The following is a 23,929-nucleotide window of genomic DNA, read 5'->3' as shown; positions in this document are numbered from 1 at the left end:
AAAAGAAAATACTTTCATCATTCAACACTTTCACCTCATTCACACATAATCACTGTTTTTGCAGAGGTGCTCAGAACACAACAGTTTAGAAGCATATACATATAAAGATACACAACATATCCCTCCAAACTGCTAATATCCCAAACCCCTCCTTTAGAGTGCAGGCATTGTACTTCCCATTTCCAGGACTCAAGTCCAGCTATATGAAAATAACTGGTTTCCCTGAATCCCTTCACCAAATATTACCCTGCTCACACTCCAACAGATCGTCAGGTCCCAAATACAATTTGTCTCCATTCACTCCTATCAAAAATACTCATGCACGCCTGCTGGAAGTCCAAGCCCCTCGCCAACAAAACCTCCCTTACTCCTTCCTTCCAACCTTTTCGAGGACGACCCCTACCCCGCCTTCCTTCCCCCTACAGATTTATACGCTCTCCATGTCATTCTACTTTGATCCATTCTCTCTAAATGACGAAACCACCTCAACAACCCCTCTTCAGCCCTCTGACTAATACTTTTATTAACTCTACACCTTCTCCTAATTACCACACTCCAAATTTTCTGCATAATATTTACACCACACATTTCCCTTAGACAGGACATTTCCACTGCCTCCAACCGCCTCCTCGCTGCTGCATTCACAACCCAAGCTTCACACCCATATAAGAGTGTTGGTACTACTATACTTTCATACATTCCCTTCTTTGCCTCCATAGATAATGTTTTTTGTCTCCACATATACCTCAACGCACCACTCACCTTTCTTTCCTTCGTCAATTCTATGATTAACCTCATCCTTCATAAATCCATCCGCCAACACGTCAACTCCCAAGTATCTGAAAACATTCACTTCTTCCATACTCCTCCTCCCCAATTTAATATACAATTTTTCTTTATCTAAATCATTTGATACCCTCTTCACCTTACTCTTTTCTATGTTCACTTTCAACTTTCTACCTTTACACACACTCCCAAACTCATCCACTAACCTTTGCAATTTTTCTTTAGAATCTCCCATAAGCACAGTATCATCAGCAAAAAGCAACTGTGCCAATTCCCATTTTGTATTTAATTCCCCATAATTTAATCCCACCCTTCTCCTGAACACCCTAGCATTTACTTCTTTTACAACCCCATCTATAAATATATTAAACAACCATGGTGACATTACACATCCCTGTCTAAGACCTACTTTTACTGGGAAGTAGCCTCCCTCTCTTCTACACACCCTAACCTGAGCCACACTATACTCATAAAAACTCTTTACAGCATTTAGTAACTTACCACCTATTCCATATACTTGCAACATCTGCCACATTGCTCCTCTATCCACTATCATATGCCTTTTCTAAATCCATAAATGCAATAAAAACTTCCCTACCTTTATCTAAATTTTTTTTTTTTTTTTTTTTTTTTCAACAAGTCGGCCGTCTCCCACCGAGGCAGGGTGACCCAAAAAAGAAAGAAAATCCCCAAAAAGAAAATACAGTGGACCCCCGCATAACGATTACCTCCGAATGTGACCAATTATGTAAGTGTATTTATGTAAGTGCGTTTGTATGTGTATGTTTGGGGGTCTGAAATAGACTAATCTACTTCACAATATTTCTTATGGGAACAAATTCGGTGAGTACTGGCACCTGAACATACTTCTGGAGTGAAAAAATATTGTTAACCGGGGGTCCACTGTACTTTCATCATCATTCAACACTTTCACCACACTCACACATTATCACTGTTTTTGCAGAGGTGCTCAGAATACAACAGTTTAGAAGCATATACGTATAAAGATACACAACATATCCCTCCAAACTGCCAATATCCCAAACCCCTCCTTTAAAGTGCAGGCATTGTACTTCCCATTTCCAGGACTCAAATCCGACTATTTGAAAATAACCGGTTTCCCTGAATCCCTTCACTAAATATTACCCTGCTCACACTCCAACAGATCATCAGGTCCCAAGTATCATTCGTCTCCATTCACTCCTATCTAACACGCTCATGCACGCTTGCTGGAAGTCCAAGCCCCTCACCCACAAAACCTCCTTTACCCCCTCTCTCCAACCCTTTTGAGGACGACCCCTACCCCTCCTTCCTTCCCCTATAGATTTATATGCTTTCCATGTCATTCTACTTTGATCCATTCTCTCTCAATGACCAAACCACCTCAACAACCCCTCTTCTGCCCTCTGACTAATGCTTTTATTAACTCCACACCTTCTCCTAATTTCCACACTCCGAATTTTCTGCATAATATTTACACCACACATTGCCCTTAGACAGGATATCTCCACTGCCTCCAACAGTCTCCTCGCTGCTGCATTTACCACCCAAGCTACACATCCACATAAGAGTGTTGGTACTACTATACTTTCATACATTCCCTTCTTTGCCTCCATAGATAACGTTTTTTGACTCCACATTTACCTCAACGCACCACTCAGATTTTTTCCCTCATCAATTCTATGATTAACCTCATCCTTCATAAATCCATCCACCGACACGTCAACTCCCAAGTATCTGAAAACATTCACTTCTTCCATACTCCTCCTCCCCAATTTGATATCCAATTTTTCTTTATCTAAATCATTTGATACCCTCATCACCTTACTCTTTTCTATGTTCACTTTCAACTTTCTACCTTTACACACATTCCCAAACTCATCCACTAACCTTTGCAATTTTTCTTTAGAATCTCCCATAAGCACAGTATCATCAGCAAAAAGTAACTGTGTCAATTCCCATTTTGAATTTGATTCCCCATAATTTAATCCCACCCCTCTCCCGAACACCCTAGCATTTACTTCTTTTACAACCCCATCTATAAATATATTAAACAACCATGGTGACATTACACATCCCTGTCTAAGACCTACTTTTACCGAGAAGTATTCTCCCTCTCTTCTACACACCCTAACCTGAGCCTCACTATCCTCATAAAAACTCTTAACAGCATTTAGTAACTTACCACCTATTCCATATACTTGCAACATCTGCCACATTGCTCCTCTATCCACTCTATCATATGCCTTTTCTAAATTCATAAATGCAATAAAAACTTCCCTACCTTTATCTAAATACTGTTCACATATAGGCTTCAATGTAAACACTTGATCTACACATCCCCTACCCACTCTGAAACCTCCTTGCTCATCTGCAATCCTACATTCTGTCTTACCTCTAATTCTTTCAATTATAACCCTACCGTACACTTTTCCTGGTATACTCAGTAAACTTCTTCTTCTTTCAACATACCAGCCGTATCCCACCGAGGTGGGGTGGCCCAAAAGAAAAAACTGAAGTTTCTCCTTTTAAATTTAGTAATATATACAGGAGAAGGGGTTACTAGCCCCTTGCTCCCGGCATTTTAGTCGCCTCTTACGACACGCATGGCTTACAGAGGAAGAATTCTGTTCCACTTCCCCATGGAGAACTCAGTAAACTTATTCCTCTATAATTTTTACAATCACTTTTGTCCACCTTCCCTTTATATAAAGGGACTATACATGCTCTCTTCCAATCCCTAGGTACCTTCCCCTCATTCATACATTTATTAAACAAAAATACCAACCACTCCAACACTATATCCCCCCTGCTTTTAACATTTCTGTCATGATCCCGTCAGTTCCAGCTGCTTTACCCCTTTTCATTCTATGTAATGCCTCATGCACCTCCCCCACACTCACATCCTGTTCTTCTTCACTCCTAGAATATGGTATACCTCCTTGACCAGTGCATGAAATTACCACTTCCCTTTCTTCGTCGACATTTAAAAGTTCCTCAAAATATTCTCGCCATCTACCCAAAACCTCCATCTCTCCATCTACTAACTCCCCTACTCTGTTTTTAACTGACAAATCCATTCGTTCTCTAGGCTTTCTTAACTTGTTTAATTCACTCCAAATTTTTTCTTATTTTCATTAAAATTCCTTGACAGTGCCTCTTCCACTCTATCATCTGCTCTCCTTTTGCACTCTCTCACCATTCTTTTCACCTTTCTTTTACTCTCCATATACTCTACTCTTCTTATAACACTTCTACTTTGTAAAAACCTCTCATAAGCTAACTTTTTCTTTTTTATCACACCCTTTACTTCATCATTCCACCAATTACTCCTCTTTCCTCCTATAACCACAAACTTCTGCCCCACATTCTAATACTGCATTTTTAAAACTATTCCAACCCTCTTCAACCCCTCCCCCACTACTCATCTTTGCACTAGCCCACCTTTCTGCCAATAGTTGCTTGTATCTCACCCGAACTTCCTCCTCCCTTAGTTTATATACTTTCACCTCCCTCTTGCTTGTTGTTGCCATTTTCCTCTTTTCCCATCCACCTCTTACTCTAACTGTAGCTACAACTAAATAAAGATCCGATATATCAGTTGCCCCTCTATGAACATGTACATCCTGGAGCCTACCCATCAACCTTTTATCCACCAATACATAATCTAACAAACTACTTTCATTACGTGCTATATCATACCTTGTATATTTATTTATCCTCTTTTTCATAAAATATCTATTACTTATTACCAAACCTCTTTCTACATATAGCTCAATTAAAGGCTCCCCAATTTAATTTACCCTTGGTACCCCAAATTTACCTACTACTCCCTCCACAACATTTTTGCCCACTTTAGCATTGAAATCCCCAACCACCATTACTCTCACACTTGGTTCAAAACTCCCCATGCATTCACTCAACATTTCCCAAAATCTCTCTCTCTCCTCTACACTTCTCTCTTCTCCAGGTGCATATACACTTACTATAACCCACTTTTCACATCCATCCTTTATTTTACTCCACATAATCCTTGAATTAATACATTTATAGTCCTTCTTTTCCTGCCATAACTTATCCTTCAACATTATTGCTACTCCTTCTTTAGCTCTAACTCTATTTGAAACCCCTGACCTAATCCCATTTATTCCTCTCCACTGAAACTCTCCCACCCCCTTCAGTTTTGTTTCACTTACAGCCAGGACATCCAGCTTCTTCTCATTCATAACATCCACAATCATCTCTTTCTTATCATTTGCACAACATCCACGCACATTCAGACTTTCCACTTTGACAATTTTCTTCTTATTCTTTTTCGTAATTATTACAGGAAAAGGGGTTACTAGCCCAGTGTTCCCAGCATTTTAGTTGACTTTTACAACACGCATGGCTTATGGAGGAAAGATTCTTATTCCACTTCCCCATGGATATAAAAGGAAAAGTAATAAGACCAAGAACTATTAAGATAAAATCAAAGAAAACTCAGATGAGTGTGTATACATAAACATATACAACATGTATGTATAGTGTGACCTAAGTGTAAGTAGAAGTAGCAAGACATACCTGTAATCTTGCATGTTTATGAGACAGACAAAAGACACCAGCAATCCTACCACCATGTAAAACAATTACAGGCTTTCGTTTCACACTCACTTGGCAGGACAGTAGTACCCCCCTGGGTGGTTGCTGTCTATCAACCTACTACCTACAATGTACCTACCATGTACACTTGATTATTATCCTGACAACCAATAAATTATAACTAATTTCTTTCAATGGTGTATAATTTAACGAAAAGTCGATCGAGATGCTGCAGGGTAAATTGGCATGAAATGGCCTGAAATTTTGCACAGAAGTTTGCTGTGACCATACAAGTACAGTAAGGCCCCACTTATATGGCAGGTTAGGTTCCAGGCTACCACCACAAAGCACACATCACCGGAAAGCAGAATGCCATTTTTCTTCCACTTATAAATACATATAAATGCCAGGTAACAAGTTTACACTAACATATGGTTAGTAATAAAACTAGGCATTAAAAAACAATAAGAAGTAAAATACACACACAATACACTCATTATTTACCTCAAAATATTTGTAGTCTTAATGTAGGGCAAAACGTGAGCAGTATTTATTGTAAGAAGTCAGGTGTGGTAGCCCTCCTGGCCACCCCACCCACACATAATATACTTAAACCCTTGACTTTCGCAATTTGGCCAATTTCACGAAAATTAAAAAATATGACAACTTCAAAATAGGGTCCAGAATGAACAATACAGACATTCCTGGCTCTAAAATAACATTTTCTTTGTTCATCAGTCATGTCTCCAGGCCCCTCTGATATTACTCTTACTTTCTACTTTGAATTTTTGTTCAAACAAAAAATAGAGGATTTACTGTTATGCCGACTACTGCAATATTGTAATAATTGTATAAATAATGTCAACCCATTCATGACTGCATATTAGAATATTAGAAGGTTCTTTTCATAGTAAAACCAATCAAAATCACCTCTATTTCTATAATATGTTTTCCATTCTATCAAATGAGACCTAGAAAACGAGAATATAACCATAAATACTATACGAAAATAGACCACAAAGTCAACATTTTAATTAAAAAAAATGGTTGGAGTTTTTTTTTCTCATTATGCACTGCATGCTGCAGGATTTTTTTATATGGTGCTCACTGACCACACAGGCCCATTCTCTCACATGTGGGCCTACCAGCTTACTCCTGCTTGATTTGAAGCACCTAGAATTTATGAGTATATATACGTCAAACACGGTGACTCGTAAGACGTATATATACGACTGAAACAGTCAAAGGGTTAAAGCACCCTAGAGTGATAAAATGTAAAATGCATATACAATACACTCATTACTCACCTTAAAATATTTGTAGTCTTAATGGTCTCAATGTAGGGCGAGAGGTGAAAAGTATTTATTTGTAGTCAGGTGTGGGAGGTATGGTAGCCAGCCTCGCCACCCCACCCACGCAGAGTACTATGTAAACACATGGACGAAGTATCTGGTTATGGTTCATACATGTTCATACAAATGCCTTACAGTGTGTTCAAGTTGTCTCCAGAGTGGTACAGTAGAATAAATAAAGACCAACACTTCCATTTTCATGTAACATCATTTTTAGAAGGAATGATGCTCTGACAAGGTAGTACAGAATAAATAAACAGCAACACTCCCATTCTCATGCAACACACCATTTTTAGAGTGAATGATGATATTATTATTATAATTATAATAAAAAAGAAGCGCTAAACCCACAAGAGTCGTGAATAGCTATAGACAGAGTGAAGGCATATGAAAGGAAAATTTTTCTACAGTTAAATAACTGGTGTTTGACTAGAGAAGAACGTAATTCTTCCGACACTCTCACAAACCACTTGGTAAACAAATCTCATATTTATGTCAATTTTTATACTGTGGGTGGATGTATCATGATTATATGTTATGTAACGTGTTTATTACATAATTTTGAAAAGAATATCATAGATGGATTAATGGAAATGTCTATATTAACGTAATATACGAGATTTAATGCACCCAAGAGAGTATTATAGGGCGTCAAGAGTAGAGAGACTCTTAGTGATTTTAATGTGTACCTGCATGTGAGCAGTGTGTGTAAGTATATTTAGGTACAGGTACACATAAGTATAATTATCAGAGTACACATAAAGGAAGACCGCTAGCCATATAACAAGTTTGGTCATAATTTGAAATCGCTGTATTAGCGGAACGCCACAAGGTGAAATGCTGTAAAGCGGGGCTCTACTGTAATGCCTGAAAATTGCAGCTTGCATCTCTAAAGTTTGTATTTTTTCAATGCTCCCTAATGTTCTCATCTTGAAACTGAAGTAAGAGACAGCATAGGTTGAACAAGAAGTTAAACATTCAGATATTTAGAAGATATTGCAGAGTATGTGAGAAGATGAAGAAACTAATAAACAAACTAAATCCTTTAATTATTTACAGAAGGGAAAATTAATATTTTAAAGATAAAGCTCCTAACTGAATCATTTATTGAAAGAAAATTCTACATAATTATTTTATTTCGTGATTTAATGTCACTACTGTATACTGTATGAAGATGTGTGTGTAGACAAACCTGCTGCAGCGCTGAGAGTCTTTCTTCACGGTCTCGAGCTTTTTCCCGGGCTTGTTCTAGAAGTTCTTCACGTCTTTCTGCTTGCTGCCGATCAATACGTTCACAACGTCGACGTCTCTTCTCACACAGTTCTGCCATTCGAGCCTATTGTAATACAATACCAAATATAATGACATATTTACCTGAACTGCTTATAGGCAAAACTGATATCTAGCTTTGAGACTGGTCTGGGGCCATGCTTTCCTAATGACTACCAATAAAGTCAGGCTGGTGGAACTTTCATACCATGAGTCAACATTGCCAATTATTATTATTATAGTCATGGGGAGATGCACCTGGGAAATGGGAGGCAATCAGGTTTGATCAGAGGAAGGGAAGGATAACTTCAATGCCTTTCACCATCAACAAGGCACCCCTTTGAAGAATCAAAATTGCTGAAGCAACATAGAGGCACCTAAACAAACTTGTAAAATTCACCCTCTGTTAACCACTGTGAATTCAGCAGTATTTCTTATGCATGATTTTCAAGCTGGTACTCTTATTCTTACTGGTGATGCAGCATGTTTGACTCTGAAGACAAATGCTTAAGTACAGACTCTCCTCACTTAACAACAGAGTTCCGTTCCTAAGACCACGTCAGTAAACGAATTCATTGCTAAGCAAGGAGCATGCTATAATGGTACTGGGTTTGTTATTGTTTTAATATCACCTCTGCACCATTTATAACATTTTTAGTATACAGTAGACCATTTTATTACAGTGGAACCCCGGTTTTCGTCTAGTCTGGTTATTGTACAATTCAGTTTTCAACCACTTTTTCAGCAAAATTTTCCCCATTTTTGTACATCCACTCAGAAATCATCTGTACCAGATGCATTCGCCTGGTTGCGAGATGCGGCTCATACGTTTGTGACTCAGTCTGCCATTGTTACTCATTTAGTTAGCATTTCTCCGAGAGTTTTTCTGAAACATTTCAAAATAATCCATTTTTTTGTGCTTGCAACTGCTAAATAAGCCACCAAGGAGCCAAAGAAAATTCCGAGTGCCAGCTCTTTGGTAAAGGTGGTGAGAAACATGATAGAATTCAAGAAAGAACTTGTAGAAAAATATGCACGTGGCGTGGCAGGGAGTGACTTCCAGGACGATTAACTCTTCTTGGAGAAAACTGTAGCCAGAATGTGTCCTCAAGAAGGATTTTGAAAGGTTTGAGGCTGACCATGATGACCCTACACCGGTTGTGGAATCTACTGTGTCTTTGGGGAAGTCCATGGGGTTGGAGGTGAGTGGCCAGGATGTGGAAGAGTTGGTGGAAAACCACAGGGAAGAGCTAACCAGTGAAGAGCTGCAAGACCTGCATCTGGAACAGCAACAGACCTTAGCTTAAGAAACTGCTTCAAAGGAGGAGGAAGAGAGAGGGGAGAATGTGCCTTCTTCAGCAGCAATTAACCCATTCAGGGTTTCCGACGTACTAGTATGGCTTACGCACCAGGGTTATTTACATACTAGAATGCCTAAGTTCTAGCGCCTTCAAATCTAGTGAGAGAAAGCTGGTAGGCCTACATATGAAAGAATGGGTCTATGTGGTCAGTGTGCACAGTATAAAAAAAATCCTGCAGCACAGAGTGCACAATGAGAAAAAAAAAAACTCTGACCGTGTTTTCGGTTTAAAACAGTGACTTTGCAGTGTATTTTCATATGGTATTTATGGTTGTATTCTAGTTTTCCTGGTCTCGTTTTCATAGAATGGAAGACATATTACAGAAATTGAGATGATTTTGATTGGTTTCATAATGAAAAGTACCTTGAAATTGAGCTCAAAGTAGCAGAAATGTTCGATTTTTACCTAATTTCAAAATAAACAAATCATGCCAAAGCGTCCAATACACATCAACTGGCGAGTCTAATATTCTTTCCCAGGTGCATTGATATTATTTATACCATTTCTGCACTAATGCAGTAGTCTGCATAACAGTAAAACTTCTAATTTTTGTAAGAATAAAAATTCAAAGTGGAAAGCAAAAGAGATGTAAGAGGTGCCTGGGGACATGACTAATGAACAGAGAAAATGTTATTTTAGTGCCAGGAATGTGTGTCTTGCTTATTCTGAACCCTATTTGAAAATTGGCATCTTCTGAAATTTGTGTGAAATTTGCAAAACTGCCAATTTCTGACCACTTTATTGGATAGTTGAAATCGGTAAATGGGTGGTTTCTTGTACTCATTTGATAGAAAAAATGGAGTTCTAGCAAAATAGATATGATTTTTGTTGACTAGTACACTGAAATTGGCTGAAAATATGGCTCAAAGTGGGCGAAATCGCTGATGCTTAAACATTGTCGAAACCGCTAACTTCGCGAGAGCATAATTCCGTGAGTTTTCCATCAAATTTCATACTTTTGGCGTCAATATGATTGGAAAAAGATTCTCTATCATTTCACAAGATTTTTTTTTTTTTCCGAAAAATTTTCAACCCTGAGAACGAGTTTAGGAAAGGGCCTCTCGACCCTGAAAGGGTTAAGGACATTTGTGCAGAGTGGAGTGAGGTGCAAAGTTTAGTGGAGAAATATCACCCTAACAAAGGTGCTGCAAGCCATGTCAGCAACATGTTCAATGACAATACCTTGTCCCATTTTAGGCAAATCTTAAAGAGACACCAGAAACAGGCCTCTCTGGACAGGTTTTTTGTGCGACAGGGGTACAGTGACTCTCAAGCTGGTCCTAGTGTCAATAAAAGACAAAGAAGGGAAGTAACCCCGGATAGGGTTTTGATACCTGAAGTCCTTATGAAGAGGGGTTTCCCTTCCAAACAAACTCTCCTCCCTCTCCCCTCCTAGCCGTCTTCCATACGCCAACAAGAGTCTTCAATAAAAGTAAAACTGATTCAAATGTTCAATTATCCATTAAAATTAGTGCTTTATATTTATTTCTCATTGTTTTCTGTATGTAAAACTATAGTTATTCTCAATAAAATTTATTTTCTGTTAATATTTTTGGGTGTCTAGAACGGATTAATTGGATTTACATTATTTCTTATGGGAAATATTACTTCAGTTTTCGTACAAATTGGTTTTCGGCCGACCTTCTGGAACGGATTAAAGACAAAAAACCAGGGTTCCACTGTACAAGGATTTATTTGCCACGTCTTGGTTATTGCACTATTGAAAAATTGCAACACAATTTTATACAACGCTTCGTAAAATTAACTTAACATGGTTCCATCTGCAGGTGCGGAAAAAAGTTTCCCCAGCTCAAGCTGCCACCTTGTGGGTCAGCAGGGGAGATCTACAACTATCCCCTGCCACTCCTGACACTCCTACCACCACCATCCCAGCCTTTGTGAATATGGGTTCAGTTCCATTGTCTTAGGAGCTAGTTGTGTTTGTGAACTGTTTTGATCTTTTAATTGCCATATTTTGCATCTGCCAAGAAATCGTAGCACCCAGTAGGCATAACAGTGCTGCTGAAAGTGGCAAGAAAAGGTATAAGTGTTTAAGTCTTAGAATTAACAAAGAAAAGAGAGGTACAATGGAACCTCGGCTTATGAGTGCCCCACCATATGAGTATTTCAGGATACGAGCAGTCGCTCGGTCGATTTTTTGTTTCTGAATAAAAGCAAAAATTCAGGATGCGAGCTTCCCCTTCAAGGGAGGTTCCTTGACGCTGGTGAGAGGCTCTTGATCTAGGGAATTGCATCTGTGCTCCAGTTCCTTGAATTAAGCCTGAATAACTTCCATACCCTTCCCCCCACAGGTGCTGTATAATCCTAAGGGTTTAGCACTTCCCCATTATAATATTCAGTAAGTCAATCAGTCAAGTCAGTAAGTCAGTCAGTCAGTCAAGTCAGTACGTCATTCAGTCAAGTCAGTAAGTCAAAACAATTCACAAACACAGCTAGCTTGTAGGAGAGAAATAGAACTGAACACATATTCATGAAAGCTGGGATGGTGGTGTCTCGGGGGATGGCAGTGCACCTCACGGTGGAAGGATTTCTCTCATATTTTGCTTACATTTTGTGCAGTTATTTTGCCAAATTTCTTTTTTTCTAACCATGGGTCCTAAGAAAATAAGTGCAAAGGACAGTGCTGAGAAGAAAAAGAGGATGATGTCCATGGAAATAAAACATGAAATCATAGATAAACACAAATAGGTGTGCAGGAATGGCTGCCACCACTTGTCACATAATGACATTTTATTCATTCTAGAGTATATATCAAGTTTCTATGTTATTTATATTGTTTATTAAGTCATATTATATAAATTATAATAGATAAATAGACAGAGTTGATATTAGCATCATATTCAAGCTTTTGTCCTGCCTCCTGAGAGCAGGAATTCCACTGGAACGGATTAGTGGCATTTCAATTAATTTAAATGAGGAAAATTGACTCTGCATACGAGCAGATCGGGATACGAGCAAGGTCACAGAACAGATTAAACTCGAAAGCCAAGGTTCCACTGCACTAGACAAGAAATAGCCTATGACCTTAACTAAGCATCACTTTGTACAATTAAAAAGAATGAGGTAAATATACAAGTTTGTTTGATGACTGACTTGACTAACTGACAGACTTATACTTGACCGACTTATTTTTGACTGACTTACTGACTTGATTGACTGACTTACTTGAATGACATTACTGACTGCCTTGACTGACTGACCTGACTGATTTACTGACTGACTGACTTAAAGTTAGACTTTTTCACTGAAGAGGACCCTGACAAATCTAGAAGCAGTGTTCTTAAAAGGTGTCTAAAGCAGCTGATGCTTTACTGTCAGCTCAAGCTGCTGCTGCCTTGTTGTGAGTTTGGGGGGAAAGGGGGAAATAGAGAGACAGAGATCATGTGGATCACATAAACAGTGTTTATTAAGTGATAGTGAGAAGGCAACACTCCCAGCTTACCGGCCCACAGCCTACCCTCACCCTCCCTCACTACCCACCCCATAATAAATGCTCCCACCCACCCTCTCTCTCCTGTGAACTTCACTGTAAACTTACAAAGCCTCCTCTGTGATGATTTCACATCACAAAATAGCAAGAATATCTACGCTATCTGCCTATTGTCCCAGTAGTTCCTGCAGTGTTTGTGGGTATACTACAAGAGACAAAATGCTTCTTAGATGTAAGGAGCCTACTTGTTTCAACTACTGCCACACAGATTGCATTCCAGAAGAAGAATTCTGTTGCAGCCAGGTTGAAAATTGAAGGATATCCATAATCCTGTGGTATATGTGGTTACAAGCATGGAGCTACAGGAGGAAGAATCAGAAGTACCTCAGGGACTTCTGTCCAAAGATCAAGACTGCCCTCATGGGCTGTGTTGTAAAGTTGCAGCTAAGATAATCCATCACAGGGAAGCACTTCATGAGCTCCTCAAATCATCAGATAACCTTCAAGCTATTGTAGAAGGTCAGTGCAAGCCTACATCAAGCTGCTCAGCTGATGGTGACACTATTGACAAAGACAAAGTCCCACACTGAGCTCAACTCAGAGGTAAATAACTGGTGGAATTCTGTCAACACTAAGGCCCCACAGATTGACAGAGCTCAAAACACTACCTTAGGGAATTCTAACACAATTCTTCTGTACACTAGACAGTGCACATACTATCTCTTATCCTACACCTGTCAGCACACCTGCCAACACTATTCCAACATCTGGCAGCAGTGCTTCATCAGCAAGTACTGAGTCAGGATTTTCTCCACCAGAGATTGGTGCAGCTAATAATCAGGGAACTATCACTGCAACTGAACACCTACTGCACCAAAGTACGAACAGCAGGGACACAGCTATCAGAACTGCACAGAGGCATGGTAGAGGACATGGTAGAAGACGTGGAAGAGGATGTGGAGGAGGAAGACATCTACAGCTGTCTCACCTTCCACAAACACAGTCCCAGCGGCAGAACCTGCGGACAAATCAGCAAAACACAGGAGGTGCAACAAATAATAGTCTACTCTCCCAGGCACCTAGGCAGTGCTCACGCTGTCACTGGAAGAGACACACCGCTAACAACTGCCTGTGAGATACCAGGTGCAATTACTGCCACAAGAAAGGACATCAGGAGGACCAGTGTCGAAAGAAAAAGGAACTTGACAGACAGGACCACCTGTTTAGAGACCTGTTCTCTGAACAAACCAGCAGGATCTCTGAACTGGTGAACACACTCACACGTCACCCACTCAGCTACTCCTATCTTAGCCCAGCAGGTGGTATTGTGCCTTATACAAGACCACAGACCTACATCCTTGCAGTTGCCTCAGTGCCCTACCTTTCTCAAGGGCAGGCACCTTACACACCCACCATCTCAAGCTGACCATATCATGAGGAGTCAGCCTATCAGCATCCTGTCAGCCAACATTAGAGGTTTCATTACTAATGTTGGAGAGCACATACACAGTTTTGTGAACACTTGACGTCCCAACGTGATAGCTGTTGTTGAAACATTTTTGGACAACAGGACTCCAGAAAATTTTGCAAGAACTGCTGGCTATACATCATGGATAAGAAGAGACAGGTAAGGGCAAGGAGGTGTTGCTGTGTGCTTCTCTAAAAGTGTACATGGCCAGCATATTGACGTTGCCATCCCTACTCATCTTGAAATGTTCTTCAAGCTATACATAAACAATAGTACCTCTGTAATAGCATGTGCAATGTACAGACCTCAGTGGTAACATGCAGACCCCATCAATGTCCTAATTGAAAATGTGGACTCCCTTCTGCTACAACACAACTGTCAACATATCATAACTGTTGGTGACCTCAATCAACACCTTATACAGAGGGACTTTAATGACTTTCTTACAGTATTTGACATGAGAAACGTTTTTGATTTCCCTACTCACATCTCTGGCTCCTCCCTCACTTATCAACCCCTCAGCTATGTTGGATCATCTGACCACAAGGCTGTTTTTACAACACTTAAGATCCCAATGGAACGATGTGAGGAGTCCACATGCATAACCTGGCTATGGGAAAGAGGTAATTGGCCAGCCCTTTGCTCTGAGCTTGCCACCACTGACTGGAATGCCCCTCTCCAAGTGGATGTTGACAACCAAGTGAAAGCCTTCACTGGACACATCCTTAACCCTTTGATTGTTTACGTCGTATATATACGTCTTACGCGCCACTGTTTCTGACGTATTTATATGCGTAAATTCTAGCGGCTTCAAATCAAGCAGGAGAAAGCTGGTAGGCCCACATGTGAGAGAATGGGTCTGTGTGGTCGGTGTGCACCACATAAAAAAAATTATGCAGCACGCAGTGCGTAATGAGAAAAAAAAACTGACCGTTTTTTTGGATTGCAATGCCGACTTTGAGGTGTATTTTCGTATGGTATTTATCGTTGTATTCTCATCTTCATGGTCTCAGGTGATAAAATGGAAAATATATTACAGAAACAGAGATGATTTTCATTACTTTCATGATGAAAACGACCTTGAAATTGAGCTCAAAGTAGCAGAAATGTTTGATTTTTACCAATGTTCAGGAGTAAGCAAATTACACCACACGTCCAATACACGTCAACTGGGGAGTCTAATATTCTTTCACAAGTGCACTGATATTATTTATATCATTTTTACAATAATGCATTAGTCTGCATAACAGTAAATTTTGCATTTTTTGTATGAATAAAAAATCAAAATAGAAAGCAATAGTAATATAAGAGGGGCCTAGAGACATGACTAATGAACAGAGGATATGTTATTTTAGTGCCAAGAATGTCTACATTGTTTATTCTGGACCCTATTTTGAAATTGGCATCTTTTTTATTTTGCGTGAAATTGGCTAAATTGCCAATTTCTGACCACTTTATTGGGTAGTTCAAATCAGTAAATGGGTGGTTTCTTGTACTCAGCTGATAGAAAAAATGAAGTTCTAAAGAAATAGCTATGAGTTTGGTCAACTGGAACAACGGAATTGGCCGAAAACAGGGCTCAATGTCGGCAAAATTGCTGATGTGTATACGTCGCCGAGACCGCTAACTTCGCGGGAGAGTAATTCCATGAGTTTTCGACCAAATTTCATACTTTTGGTGTCATTACCATCGGGAAAAGATTCTTTATCATTTCATAAGAAAAAATAATTTTTTTTCCAAAACTTTTGTGACACAGAATGACAGTTTCAGAGAGGGGCTTGCGACAGTCAAAGGGTTAATCTACAACAAGAACATATTCCTCACTGGCAATGTGTGACGAAGCCTACAGATCAGCCTTAGTTTGGCTTTTATTGTAGAGAGGCTGCTACTGCTAAGTACAAGGCATAGTGAAGGCATAAGAGACATCCTACCACCTATAACAGGAACTTGCACTGGCGAGCCTGTAGGTATATGGGTCACGTTCAAAAGTGAGTCATCACTAAATGGGAGGTGGACACAAAAAGAAAGCTAGCATCAGGTAGGGTAGGCTCCAAAACCTGGTGGTCCCTGGTCAAGGACAGACAACGTTATCTGCCTGATGAACTCATTCCACCTCTAAATCGACAGGACGGGATCACCTCTACTAGTAGTCGAGAAAGTGGAACTCTTTGTTGAACACTTTGCTACCAAAATGCAAGTTCCTGATCCAGCAAGGGACCCTCCTTGGCTAGCTGCAAGAACCATGTCAAAACTGTCAGTGGTGACAATAAGGCAGGAGGAGGTGCATTTCCTTCTTAAATCACTTGACCAAGAAAAGGCTGTGGGCTCAGACAAGTTGAGACCAAGAATGCTGAGAAGATGTGCAGACCAGCTAGCAGCACCTCTAACTCGCATCTTTCAGCACTGCCTAGTACAGTGCAAATGGCCTTCTCTGTGGAAAGAGGCAAATGTAGTCCCTGTTCACAAAAAGAAGAGAAAAGCAGAAATCAGCAACTACAGACCAGTGTCACTGCTGTCAATCACTGGCAAGATCCTTGAGACAATAATCTCAGACAAATGACAGTTTTTTGACTACCACTCATTATTTTGTAACAATCAATATGGCTTCAGGAAAGGTTACTCTGCTGCTGATCTGTTGTTAAACCTCTCCACTAAGTAGCACCAGTCATTGGATGAATCCAAAGTCAGCTGTGTGGTAGTAATGGACATTGCTGGTGCTTTCGACCGGGTGTGGCACCAGGGCCTCTTAGCAAAACTGCAAGCTCTGGGAATTGCAGGCTCTATGCTATGTCTCCTCAGTGATTACCTTCATGGTAGATCTCTAATGATACTTCTCAATGGAATGGAATCAGCAAGACATCCTATTAGGGCAAGTGTTCCAAAGGAAGCATGCCGGGACCACTGTTATGGAATGTCTACTTCAATGGCCTTCTTCATCTCATCCCAGAATCCCATGCATATGCAGACGACTGTACACTGACATTCACTTATCCAAGAGAAGAAATGCCAGCTGCCCTAAGCTACATCAATCACCAGCTAAGAGCTATATCAGCTTGGGGAAATAGATGGCAAGTAACATTTGCACCTGAGAAAACACAAATGATGATGGTCTCTAGGCACCATGATGGTAATGCCGGTGCAGTAGTAAGGACGAATGGGAGGGTGTTGGCACCTGGGGAAGAAGTTGATATCCTTGGGGTGAAATTTGACTCCAAACTGACCATGAAGAACCACATTGTAACTCTTGCAAACAAGGCAGCCAGGAAGCTTACAGCACTTCACCGTATCTTGCATCTGCTTGACAGTAGGGGTTGCAAGATTCTGTACAAGGGACAAGTACACTCACACCTTGAGTATGCTCCACTTTCTTGGTGTGCCTCCCCCCCACCTCTCATCTGCGACTGCTTGATAGAGTAGAGAACAGAGCAAGACGTCTCATCTCTCGCCTGGACCAATCCTGGATAGATCTGTCATTTCAGCAGAGCCTTCAACACAGGAGGGATGTGGGTGGCCTTACTGTTATGTACAAGGCCAATATTGTCAAAGTACCACACTTGGATCCACTTCGAGGACAGCGTGAAGCAAGCTTCTATACCACAAGATGGGCAGAAAGCAGCAACTTCACTCTGGCTGTACCCTTCTCCAGAACATCCCTTCATCTGAGATCATTTATCCCCAGGATGACTCGAGTATGTAACACATTTGTACAGCATTATGATGTCAACGAGACAAAGTCAGTTGATCAAATGAAAATGCTGGCCCACAGACGGCTCCAACTTCATCCTGTTCCCTACTTGTATGTCTCATAACAATAATAATGCTTTTAAATGAGCTGATGTGGGTAACAGCTTTTAGCTTGTCAATAAAGTTAGGAATCCTTAACCTCTAAATAGCTTGTCAATAAAGCTAGGGATCCTTAACCTAACCTTGTCAAACCCTGTGTGCGCAAAAAAAAAAAAAAAAAAAAAAAAAAAAAAAAAAAAAAAAAAAAAAAAAAAAAACATACTTTGCCACTGCCACCACCCCAGCTTTCATGAATACGTGTTCAGTTCCATTGTCTTAGGAGCTAGCTGTGTTTATGAACTGTGTTGATGTTTTAACCCTTTGAGGGTCCGTGCCGTAGATCTACGGCTTTACGTTGAGGGTCCAAACCGTAGATCTACATCATGAGCTCAGCTCACTCTGATAAGCTGTGAGTGGTAAATTTTGGCCTAGATATGAGAGAATACATCTATGTGGTATGTGTGCACCACATAAAACAAATCCTGCAGCACATAGTGCATAATGAGAAAAAAAAAAACTGAGACCGTAATTTTTGATTAAAACAGTGACTTTGCAGTGTTTTTTCGTATGTTTTTTAAAGTTGTATTTGTGATTTCTTGGTCTCATTTGATAGAATGGAAGACATATTACAGAAATAGAGATGATTCTGATTGGTTTTTGTACTGGAAATGGCTTGAAACTGAGCTCATAGTACTGAAAATGCTAAATTTTTGCCGATGTTCAAGAGTTAACAAATGACCTCACACGTCTAATACACGCCAGCTGGTGGGTCTAATATACGTTCACAATTTTGGTGATATTATTTATACAATTATTACAATATTGCGTAAGAGTAAATCTTCTATTTTTTGGTATGAATAAAAATTCATTATGTTAATAAAAAATCAAAATGGAATTCATTAGTAAAGCCTGAAAATGTAACTAATGAACAGAAGAAATGTTAGTTTAGTGCCAGGAATGCCTGCATTGTTTATTCTGGACACTATTTTGAAATTGGAGTATTTTGAACTTTGCATTAAACTGGAAAATTACCAATTTCCGATCACTTTATTTTGTAGTTGAAACAGTTGACTTGGCGAATTCTTGTGCTCAGTCGATAGGATAGAAGTAATACTACTGAAATAGCTAAGAATTTGGTCAACTGGAATAATGAAATTGGCCTAAAATGGGAATCAAAGTCGGCAAAATCGCTGATGTGCAAATATCGTTGACACATCAATCAAAATTCTCGAGAGCATAATTTCGTCAATTTTCCATCAAATTTGAAATTTGGCCTCCGGACCCTGAAAGGGTTAAATGTTTATACAATAGTGTACTGTATATTGAAATAAACAGAATAGACAAAATCAGCTCTTATATACATTATTTAGGTATGCATACTGGTCAGAGAGCCCGTCATAAGTCCGAGTCATTGGTAAACAAGTACGTCACTAAGTGAGGAGAGTCTGTACGTATATTACTGACATTCTTACCTGTCTTTCTGCCTCAAGTGCTTTACGTCTCTCTTGAGCTGCAACTTCTTTAGCAGCTTTTTCTTCTTGTCTTCGAGTCCGCTCCTCGGCCATGTCCGCCAAACGAGACTCATGGCTCTACATAGAAAAATAAGCAAACTTTATCACATATAATCCAATATAGTATCATATATACATTCCACACACAACTTCTGAAAGAATATTGCAGAACTACAAACACTACTGTGCCAGACTTTTTGTAACACCAAGCACATACTTAGGTAGGCACTTGTACTGTTAATAATTTTTTTCTCAGGACTTAATTAAGATCATGTCTAATTCAGCAAATTACATATTGTATAATCATTACTACATACAGAACCTTAAAAAATAAAAGTCACAATACTATGGATAAAGCAATCTCAACTAACCAATGATAACTTGATAATAGTTGTGGATGGTCCGAAACACTGTCTTTGTAAACTAATTGTGAACAACATATTTTGCCTGGAGGTATTTGCCAAAAAAAACTGATAAAGCATTGTTGGAAAAATCTCATGGCTATAGAGTGTCACAAAGCTTCCCTCCATCACACAATAGTAGAACCATACCATTAGACTCTAGAGAAACATCCACAGAAGTATCACATACATTATGTTCTCTTTTTTTAACAACTGGCTGTCTCCCACCGAGGAAGGGTGATCCGAAAATGAAACACTTTCAACATTTACACAATCACTGTTTTCCCAGAGGTGTGCAGATACGACAGGTTATTTGTCACTCTTAACAGCAAACATTCCAAACTCCCTCCTCTTTAAAGCACAGGCACTGTACTTCCCACCTCCAGGACTCAAGTCCGTTTGACTGGTTTCCCTGAATCCCTTCGCAAAATGTTACCTTCACACTCTAAACAGCTCATCAGACCCGAAAAATCATTTGTCTTCAATCACTCTTAATCTAACAAGCTCACACATGCCTGCTGGATGTCCAAGCTCCTTGAAAACACACTACTCGGAGGCTTGCTCTGCACCTGGTGTCTGTTTAACATATCTGTGGGCCAGTCTTGTCATTCAGCACTAAGAAACAATGCTGCAGTAAAGCAACTTTGAGCAGGATCATATACAAGTGACATATTTACTACTTCATAATCTTAGAACAAATAATAAATAGCACCTCTATTAACATCAAAAGAATAAACACTTAAGTACAGGTCTCCCTCAACATTTGCAAGGGTTAGGGGATCAAATGTTGAAACATCATGAATGTTTGGTGCCCCAATATATTGTTGGGAAATATAATAAAATACTGCTTCCTTAACTTGTTGAACCATGAACAATCATAAAATACACGAAAACATAGTAAAATATTGTACTATATACATACAGTTTTTCATAGGTAGTAGGTTGGTAAACAGCAACCACCCAGGGAGGTACTACCGTCCTGCCAAGTGAGTGTAAAACGAAAGACTGTAATTGTTTTACATGATGGTAGGATTGCTGGTGTCTTTTGTCTGTCTCATAAATATGCAAGATTACAGGTATGTCTTGCTACTTCTACTTACACTTAGGTCACACTACACATACATGTACACATTTATTTATACACACTCATCTGAGTTTTCTTTGATTTTATCTTAATAGTTCTTGGTCTTATTACTTTTCCTTTTATTATCCATGGGGAAGTGGAATAAGAATCTTTCCTCCATAACCCATGCGAGTTGTAAAAGTCAACTAAAATGCTGGGAACAATGGCCTAGTAACCCCTTTTCCTGTAAAGATTACTAAAAAGAATAAGAAGAAGAAAATTGTCAAAGTGGGAAGTCTTAATCTGCGTGGATGTTGTGCAAATGACAAGAAAGAGATAATTGTGGATGTTAAGAATGAGAAGAAGCTGGATGTCCTGGCTGTAAGTGAAACAAAGCTGAATGGGGTGGGAGAGTTTCAATGGAGAGGAATAAATGGGATTAGGTCAGGGATTTCAAATAGAGTTAGAGCTAAAGAAGGAGCAACAATAATGTTGAAGGATAAGCTATGGCAGGAAAACAGGGACTATAAATGTATTAATTCAAGGATTATGTGGAGTAAAATAAAGATTGGATGTGAAAACTGGGTTATAGTAAGCGTGTATGCACCTGGAGAAGAGAGAGGTGTAGAGGAGAGAGAGAGATTTTGGGAAATGTTGAGTGAATGCGTGGGGATTTTGAATTAAGTGTAAGAGTAATGGTGGTTGGGGATTTCAATACTAAAGTGGGTAAAAATGTTATGGAGGGAGTAGTAGGTAAATTTGGGGTGCCAGGGGTAAATGTAAATGGGGACCCTTTAATTGAGCTATGTGTAGAAAGAGATTTGGTAATAAGTAATACATATTTTATGAAAAAGAGGATAAATAAATATACAAGGTATGATGTAGCACGTAATGAAAGTAGTTTGTTAGATTATGTATTGGTGCATAAAAGGTTGATGGGTATGCTCCAGGATGTACATGTTTATAGAGGGGCAACTGATATATCGGATCATTATTTAGTTGTAGCTACAGTTAGAGTAAGAGGTAGATGGGAAAAGAGGAAGGTGGCAACAACAAGTAAGAGGGAGGTGAAAGTGTATAAACTAAGGGAGGAGGAAGTTCGGGTGAGATATAAGCGATCATTGGCAGAAAGGTGGGATAGTGCAAAGATGAGTAGTGGGGGGGGGGTTGAAGAGGGTTGGAATAGTTTTAAAAATGCAGTATTAGAATGTGGGGCACAAGTTTGTGGTTATAGGAAAGTGGGGGCAGGAGGAAAGAGGAGTGACTGGTGGAATGATGAAGTAAAGGGTGTGATAAAAGAGAAAAAGGTAGCTTATGAGAGGTTTTTACAAAGCAGAAGTGTTATAAGAAGAGCAGAGTATATGGAGAGTAAAAGAAAGGTGAAGAGAGTGGTGAGAGAGTGGAAAAGGAGAGCAGATGATAGAATGGGAGAGGCACTGTCAAGAAATTTTAATGAAAATAAGAAAAATTTTTGGAGTGAGTTAAACAAGTTAAGAAAGCCTAGGGAAAGTATGGATTTGTCAGTTAAAAACAGAGTAGGGGAGTTAGTAGATGGGGAAATGGAGGTATTAGGTAGATGGCGAGAATATTTTGAGGAACTTTTATATGTTAAGGAAGAAAGGGAGGTGGTAATTTCATGCACTGGTCAGGGAGGTATACCATCTTTTAGGAGTGAAGAAGAGCAGAATGCAAGTGTGGGGGAGGTACGTGGGGCATTATGCAGAATGAAAAGGGGTAAAGCAGCTGGAACTGATGGGATCATGACAGAAATGTTAGAAGCAGGGGGGGGGAATATAGTGTTGGAGTGGTTGGTACTTTTGTTAAATAAATGTATGAAAGAGGGGAAGGTACCTAGGGATTGGCAGAGAGCATGTATAGTCCCTTTATATAAAGGGAAAGAGGACAAAAGAGATTGTAAAAATTATAGAGGAATAAGTTTACTTTATATACCAGGAAAAGTGAACGGTAGGGTTATAAATGAAAGAATTAGAGGTAAGACAGAATGCAGGATTGCGGATGAGCAAGGAGGTTTCAGAGTGGGTAGGGGGTGTATAGATCAAGTGTTTACAATGAAGCATATATGTCAACAGTATTTAGATAAAGGTAGGGAAGTTTTTATTGCATTTATGGATTTAGAAAAGGCATATGATAGAGTGGATAGAGGAGCAATGTGGCAGATGTTGCAAGTAGTATCTGGAATAGGTGGTAAGTTACTAAATGCTGTAAAGAGTTTTTATGAGGATAGTGAGGCTCAGGTTAGAGTGTGTAGAAGAGAGGGAGACTACTTCCCGGTAAAAGTAGGTCTTAGACAGGGATGTGTAATGTCACCATGGTAGTTTAATATATTTATAGATGGGGTTGTAAAAGAAGTAAATGCTAGGGTGTTCGGGAGAGGGGTGGGATTAAATTATGGGGAATCAAATTCAAAATGGGAATTGACACAAGTTACTTTTTGCTGATGATACTGTGCTTATGGGAGATTCTAAAAATTGCAAAGGTTAGTGGAAGAGTTTGGGAATGTGTGTAAAGGTAGAAAATTGAAAGTGAACATAGAAAAGAGTAAGGTGATGAGGGTATCAAATGATTTAGATAAAGAAAAATTGGATATCAAATTGGGGAGGAGGAGTATGGAAGAAGTGAATGTTTTCAGATACAGTGGTCCCCCGCTTTTCGTAGTTCCCGGCAATCGTAAAATTCACCAATCATAGGGGTATTTTCGTATAAACATGGATTCGCTTTTCATAGGTTGACTCACGAGTCGTAGTTCATCCGGGACGCGTACCCACGGCATGAGCCGGGGCGGCAGCCAGTCTGGCATTGTTTACCAGTGAGCGAAGGTCCCCTCACGTGCTCCAGCGAAATATTTCATAATATTCCATTTATTTTAGTGCTTGCAAGTACTA

The 23,929-nt window shown here is 39.6% G+C and overlaps 1 protein-coding gene across 1 annotated transcript in view; it reads right to left on the bottom strand.

The window, feature by feature from the left end:
• ssp3 (short spindle 3) overlaps positions 1-23,929 on the bottom strand; it is a 355,022-nt gene that overhangs the window by 102,150 nt on the left and 228,943 nt on the right. The window contains exons 12-13 of the mRNA XM_070092824.1: positions 19,524-19,640; positions 7,912-8,055 (exon numbers count right to left, since the gene is read on the bottom strand). Of these exons, the coding sequence (XP_069948925.1) occupies positions 7,912-8,055; positions 19,524-19,640 (261 nt within the window). The remainder of the gene's footprint in view (positions 1-7,911; positions 8,056-19,523; positions 19,641-23,929) is intronic.

The sequence above is a fragment of the Cherax quadricarinatus genome, chromosome 41, assembly GCF_038502225.1.
Source record: "Cherax quadricarinatus isolate ZL_2023a chromosome 41, ASM3850222v1, whole genome shotgun sequence".
Classification (NCBI taxonomy): Eukaryota; Metazoa; Arthropoda; class Malacostraca; order Decapoda; family Parastacidae; genus Cherax; species Cherax quadricarinatus.
The sequence above is the reverse complement of the archived record's forward strand: the minus strand, read 5'-3'. Positions and strand labels throughout refer to the sequence as shown.